Here is a 7,500-nt window from a genome sequence, read left to right on the forward strand (position 1 = left end):
AGGAGGAGTAGGAGGGAGGAAGGAGGGAGGAGGTGGGAAGAGGGAGGGAAGAGCGAGGAGGAGGAAGGGGAAAGAGAGGGGAAAGGGGAGAGGGGAGAGGGGAGGGAGGAGGGAGGAGGGAGGAGGGATGAAAGAGGGAGGATGGAGGATGGAGGGAAGGAGGGAAAGAGGAAGGAGAGAAGATGGAGGAAGATATAGAAGGGAGTAGTAGTAGGAAGAGGGGGGGGGGGGCGAGGAGGGGGGGGCGAGGAGGGGGACGGCAGTAGCAGCACTAACAGTAGTAGGAAAAAAATAGTAGTAGTTGTTGTAGTAGTAGTAGTTGCTGTAGTAACAGTAGTAGTAGTAGTAGTAGTAGTAGTAGTAGTAGTAGTAGTAGTAATAGTAGTAGTAATAGCAGTAGTAGTAGTAGTAGTAGTAGTAGTAGTAGTAGTAGTAGTAGTAGTAGTAGTAGTAGTAGTAGTAGTAGTAGTAGTAGTAGTAGTAGTAGTAGTAGTAGTAGTAGTACGAGGAGGAGGAGGAGGGGGAGGAGGGCGAAGAGTAGGAGAAAGAGGAAGAGGAGGATGAGGAGAAGGAGGAGGAGGAGGAGGAGGGGGAGGACGAGGAGGAGGAGGAGGGGGAGGAGGGCGAAGAGTAGGAGAAAGAGGAAGAGGAGGATGAGGAGAAAGAGAAGTGTGATGCAGGAGTACTGATTCGTTAATGATAATGTGATTCGTCTGTATACAATTACTAATCCTTTCCAATCTAATAAATATGGCCTCTTTTGTTTTATTTCTTTTTTTATTATTACCCAATGAATGAATTTGGACATTTTATATTTTGACTATACGCACACACACACACACACACAAACACACACACACACACACACACACACACACACACACACACACACACACGCACACACACACACACACATATATATATCATAGAATACCAAAAAGGCTAAAAAGACATTTTCCTTGATTTATACATGAAATTATACAGAAAAAGTACTTGCAAACACTGGTCACAGAAGCTAATAATCGTATTTTTAAATATGCCAACAAAAATCTCGAACAAAAATATATTTCTTGAAAATGTAAACCGAAAATCAAAACAAGAAAAAAAATTAACCACCAAACAAAAAATACTGTATTTACTTTCAAATAAATAGAAATGGAGAAGACAGAAAAAAAAAAAAAATACACATGGATTTCAGTGCAGGATAAAAGTAATTCATTTACAATACGTTGACCATCTGCTGGAAGGAGAGAATAAAAACAGCACTAAAATAACGATAACAACAACAACAATTCAGGTACCCATTACAATCATCCCCCAATATACACAATCACACATGGCTCTACAGTACACATGTACCCGTTCAGTGTGCATGTAGGTGTGGCTCCGAAGTTAACTGAAGCAGCAAGTTGAATGAATTCTTTATCAGATTCAGGGACGCGGTATATTTCTGCTGATGTGTTGTTAGGAGAATTCAGAATTCTGAAATATACTGCGTTTGGGCAGTGTATTTCCTGGAACTGTGTGTATGGTCATATGTATATGAATAAATACACACACACACACGACCGCGCACGCTCGCTCACTCGCTCACTCATACTCATACTCACTCTCACTCTCTCTCACACACACACACACACACACACACACACACACACACACACACACACACACACACACACACACACACACACACACACACAGACACACACACACGGACACACATACGCACACACACATACGCACACACACATACACGCACACACACACACACACACACACACACACACACACACACACACACACACACACACACACACACACACACACACACACACACACATGTATCCGTGTTCATATATACCTACATACAGACGGAATGTACATGTGTGCGTGTCGGCATATGTATATGCATATCTATATGTTATTCCATCTGCTATCTGTATATATATTTTTTTCAAAACCGTTAAAATTATATGAATCAACGTTAAATATTCACAATTATGCTATTCTGATTGATAACCAATAAGTGTTTTTTGCTTTTGACACTTTCCATTTATCAGTTTATTTATTTTAGAAAAGCAATGCATAATCTGCAAAGATTCGTAGTTAACCTACAGTACTGATTAGATTAGGAAGAGGAAGAAGAGGTGGAATAGGAAGAGGAAGAGAAAGAGGTGGAGGAGAAAGGGAAGAAAAGGGGAGGCGGAGCAGGAGGAGGAGGAGGAAGAAGAGAAAGAGGAAAAGGAACAGGGGAAGAAGGAAGAGAAAGAAAAGTAGGAGTAGGAGAGAGAGCAAGATGAAGAGGAGGTGGAAGAGGAGGCAGAGGAGTAAGAGAATGAGAAAGAAAAAGAGGAGGAGGATTTGGAGAAGTAGGACTAGGGGGGGAGAGAGGAGAAAGAGGACGAGGACGAGGAAGAGGAGGGGGAGAGGGTAGAAAGAGGAAAAGGAAAAGGAAGAAAGAGAGGAGTCAGTATAGGGAGAAAGATGAAGAGGAGGATTGATTAAGAGAAAGAAAAAGAGGTGAAGAAGAGAGAGGAGAAAGAGGAGGAGGAGGAGGAGGATAAGGATTTGAAGTATGAGTAGGAAGACGAGTGAGTGGATAAGGGAGAGGGAGAAGAGAAAGAGAAAGAGAAAGAGAAGAGAGAGAGAAAGAGAAAGAAAGAAAGCAAGAAAGAAAGAAAGAGAGAAAGAGAGAATCCATAATACAACATTCGTCATCCATAACTAACTAAACTAACAATTTATCTATCTATCTATTTAGCTGCACATTATACCTAACGGAGCTACACAACAAATGAGAATTTTCCCGCCAAAACGAAATGTACTAGAAGCTTCGAGGGATATTTCCCGCCAAAACAAACGTAGCTTAACTTGATATTCTAATATAATGAATTATATAATGTACTTAATTAAGATGAATAAAATCAAAGAGATCTCTATAAAAGTCATTTATTTTTCTACATACTTATTCTCAATTATTGATTTATTTCATATTTTCACCACTGTTGCCTTGTTACTATTTTCGTTTCTATTTCTATTCTATAATCGGTCGTTCGTAAAGATCAAAGTGGAAGATAATTTCATGATTATGACAATTAATTATATTTACGTCTTGATTATAAATACCTAATAAACAAATTTAATAGAGAAACTAAAATGAAGAGACCGTCAACAGGCAACAGCCCACCCTCCCCCCCAAAAAATACACCAATCACGATGAACTTTAACTGACCAATCACAGCCTCGGACGCTGTGCTATATAAACATGCACCCGCCAAAATTCGGCCTTTTTCATGCAAGGTCTTACTCACGCGAAGCTCAGCAAAAACAACCTACAAGTCTACAAAGCAAACTGACTAACTTTTTCTCGAGGATTAGAAGAGAAGCAAGATGAGTAAGAGAGTCTTGAAGCAGGCCGCTCAGTTGGGGCGGGAGTTCGACGAGAAGAAGGAGGCCCTGAAGGAGGCGATCGAGGACAAGGCGCGGAAGGTCGACGACAAGCTGGCCGACCTGGCCGAGCCCAACGCCAAGAAGGCGGTCAAGCCCATCGCTAAGAAGGCGGCCAAGCCCATCGCCAAGAAGGCGGTCGAGTTCCTGCAGAAGCACGGCGACTTGTCCTCCGACGTGTCCGACGTGGCGCAGAGCCAGGCCGCGAGCTTCCTGCGGCCCGCCATCGTGCGCCGCCGCCAAAGGAGCGAGTCCTACCGGCTGTACATCACGCGGCTCGTGAAGGACCTCGACCCCGCATCCGGCATCACGCAGAGCGGCCTCGCCGTCATGGACAACTTGACCTGCGACCTGTTCGAGCGCCTGGCGCACGCCTCCACCGACCTGATCAAGGTGGGCAAGCGGCTCACGCTGAGCGAGCGCGACGTCGAGGCGGCCGTCAAGCTGCATCTGAAGGGGGAACTGCGGCGGGAGTGCGAGCGGGAGGCCCGCGCCGCCGTCAAGCGCTTCAAGACCTACCAGTGAGCGCTCGGCCCGAGGGCGTTCGCCACCACCAGGACGCCCGGCCCCCTCGGGGGCCAAAAACACACTAAAGAGATGAAATGACACAAACATCCCCTTCATTACCTATCATCCCTTTCATTTTCCATTATCACCAACCTTTCTTCACATTCAAATAAATAAGAATTGAAAAAAAAAGGAAAATGCCACGTGTTTAGGCGGGAAATCGGGCGCCTTCGGCCACGAGGCGTTTGGCGGGAAACCTGGCCGCTGAGGCCACGCCGCTAAATTCATTTTAATGATAATAGCAAGAGCTAGTAATGATGAAGAATATGAAAGTAAAAACGATAATACTTCCACCAGAAATATATTTCTCGGTTACTCTTGAGAAGTGGATGGCGTGTGTGCGTGCGCGCGTAGGTTAGGAGATGAGAGCGGAAAGAGAAGAAATAGTGGCAAGGAGAGTGAGCGATCTTCATATATATATGTATAAATAAGCACACGCTTACATGCATCTATATACATTGTGTGCATAACGTATGCATAAATAGATTTTAATAGATGGATGTGTATGTATATTGTGTAGGCCTATGTATATTCATACATGTATTCCTCCACCAAAGCCTCTCTTTTACTTGAAGTGATCATTGATTCTACTTTGGAGTTTGTTAAATGCAAATGGTTAATGGTTAAAAGCAAAATAAGACATCTAAGGTCATATAGCACTATAGGAAGGTATAGTAAAGGGGGATGTCAGGTGATAGTTGCTATGCGTCAACTATCTCGAGTAATGTTGAAAGGTTGAAGTTGGGGAAGGGTTGATGAGGGAAAGGGTTATGGTGGTTTAACTAAGGGAGTTAGATCAAGTGAAGGATATTAAGGTGTTTTATGATGGATAAGTATAGACGAGACATAAAGGGAGTGTGGGGAAGAGATAAAATGGTAATTGGGAATTGGAATAGGAGGATGTGTGAGGAAAGTCTCTTGGAGGCAGATAATAGATGGATTATAAGAAGCAAGGATATGACGTAGGTCTGGTCTGTGAGAACGGAAGCTGCGAATATTCCAATGTAGGAGAGTTATATCTTAGTTATATTATTAGTGAAAGCGTCGGTACGTATTGGGGAATCTGGGGGAGGGAGAAGCTAGGGGGTGTAAAGGAGGGGTATCAGGAAGTAGGGAATCTGGGGAAGGGCACTGTTGTGACATGAGTGATTCCCGTGTGTATCCAGGAGGGAGTGGAAAGGATAGAGGGGATGGAGGGAGGGAGAATGTGCGTATAGTTGGGGTTGAAGGGGGTGAGTTGTGTTGGGAGGGAGTAGGAGGAAGTGGTTTGTGGGGAGTATTAGTTGTAGGAGGATGGATATCGGAAGGATGGATAGTTGGAGTTGAAGGAGATGTGTTGCCTTGGGAGGGATTAGGAGGAAGGGGTGTAGGGGTGCTATGAGTAAGAGGGGGATGGATATTAGGAGGATGGGTATCGGGAGTATGGATATCGGTGGTGGACGGAATTGAGGGGGTTAGGTTGTGTTGAGAGGGAGTAGGAGGAAGGGATGTAGGGAGAATATGAGTAGGAGGGGAATGAATATCGGCAATCATTTCAAGTGTGGAAGGAGCATGAGTTATGGGATCTTGTGTCTAAGGCATATAGCTTTGAATGTCATCCATAGTTTCTGTAGTGGAGTTGGTTGGAGAGTTTTGTGGAACAAAGGTTTCCTTATGAGGGGGGGGGGAGAGGAGACTGGTGTCTCAGGAATAAAGGTAAAGGTAGGTAGAGGGAAGAAGGGTTAGAACGTTTAGTCTGTCTACTGCGGGTAGTGCAGGGAGGGAGAGGGGATGGTGTTGGGGCTGTAGTTGAGATTGGGGTGTCTGGATTTAGAGTGGCAAAGAAGTTGGTCTGAGGGAGGTAGAATGTAGAAGTGGTTGGGGCTGTAGTTGAGAGTGGAGCTGTGGTTGAGATTGGGGTGTCTGGATTTAGAGTGGCAAAATAATTGGTCTGAGGGAGGTAGAATGTAGAAGTGGAAATGGGGACATCTTGGGGTGGAGGGGGAGGGGCTGAGCGAACGATGTTACTAGAGTATGGAGTATGAGAGAAACCTTGTCGACGTGCTTCCTGTCTAGCTTCACGTAAAGTGAGACCATTTTTGTATCTGAGAGTTATTACCTCAGATTCAAACTTGTAAGTGGGACAGCCTCTATAAAATACATTATGGGGGCCGCCGCAGTTAGCACATGTACGTGTTTGTGCTGAGCAGTTTGATCGGTTATGACCAGGTTGGGCACATATGGGGCATCGGTCTGTAGAACGGCAAAGTTTGGCAGGTTGTCCAAAGCGCCAACAGTTATGACATTGACGGGGAGGGGGTTGGTATGGTCGAACAGGGAGGGATTGTCCATCAATGTAGATACGTAAGGGAAGGTCATGTGTACGGAAAGTAATTTTGGCAATGTCGGTCGGATTCTTTCGTTGACCTCCAGGAGGAATGGTGTTGCAATGTACTGATTTCACATCTTGGTCTTGGCTTCCCAATAAGTCTTCTCCACATTCTGACCAATCTTTGGTATCGACTAGGCAGTTTGCTGGGGAGAGAGAGACAGTTCCGGTACAAATATTAAGGGTTGGATGAGGTTCTGCAGGAATGGGGTTGCTAGAATGATCAGTTAAATTTGATAGTGCAATAGATTCAGTTTCTGATCTGACTGTTACAAGACGGGAGCGATCGCGTCTGGTATAGAAAAGGACGGCCCACTTGTTTGTGGAGGCATTGTTGAAAGAGAAGAGTGTTGCCTGAGTAAGGATCTGTAGAAGGGATCACGAAAAATCGGTCCCATTTAGCTGGGCTAAACAGAGTATTTAAGATATCTGTTGGGTTGGTTGTGGTGGATGGTCGGGGACGTGTGGAAGAGGGAGTATTACAGAGTGATGGAGAATAAGGCTGTAAGGTAGTAATAAGGGAGGATAGAGTGCTCGATGAAGGTTGTGGGGGTAGAGCTGATGAATTTGAGGAAGTTGGGAGGGTAGGAATGTCTTCTAGAGATTGAGTCTCTGCTTGGGTGGGTAATGCACTAGTAGGCATTGAGGAGTGGGTAGCAGTTTCAGTGTTCGGACTCGTGGTAAAAGGAGAGCCTGGGATGGGGCTATTTGATAAAGGGGCAAGCCTCATTGCCCCTAATAAGGGGATTACATCTTCATTACTGGTCATGGGGAACCTTGATTATATAAAGTGGTATAAACGGTCCACCTCCTTTCAATTAAATCGGGAGTACCGTGCCCATAGTTCCCGCAGGCCGTTCAGGACTGGCACAAGGTCGGCCTTCCATCCTTTCAGCACGGCTCTTACACCTTAGGAAATAGATAGTAGAAGGGGTTGGAGAAGGGACGGAGACAAAAAGCTGGAGGGGGAAAAGACCATGCAAAATTAGTTGAGTCGGGGGCTGAGGCCCTAGGCAGGGGAGATCCCTGCATTGGGTCTCAGTCTTCGTCTCCTAAGCCCCCCAAAGTAAAATTCAATTGCACGTATCTGACTATATATATATTGTGCACCTAAT

The 7,500-nt window shown here is 45.0% G+C and overlaps 1 protein-coding gene across 1 annotated transcript; it reads left to right on the forward strand.

Moving 5' to 3' along the window:
• The first annotated feature begins 3,393 nt into the window (after positions 1-3,393).
• LOC113812266 (uncharacterized) lies at positions 3,394-3,975 on the forward strand. Its single transcript, XM_027364126.2, has one exon. It carries the CDS (start codon positions 3,394-3,396, stop codon positions 3,973-3,975), a length of 582 nt encoding a protein of 193 aa, XP_027219927.2.
• Positions 3,976-7,500: the final 3,525 nt, after the last annotated feature.

Source organism: Penaeus vannamei, chromosome 13 (genome assembly GCF_042767895.1).
Source record: "Penaeus vannamei isolate JL-2024 chromosome 13, ASM4276789v1, whole genome shotgun sequence".
NCBI classification, from domain to species: Eukaryota; Metazoa; Arthropoda; class Malacostraca; order Decapoda; family Penaeidae; genus Penaeus; species Penaeus vannamei.

Coding starts and splice junctions, on each gene's coding strand:
- LOC113812266 (XM_027364126.2), top strand. CDS start 3,394: ATGAGTAAGAGAGTCTTGAAGCAGGCCGCTCAGTTGGGGCGGGAGTTC.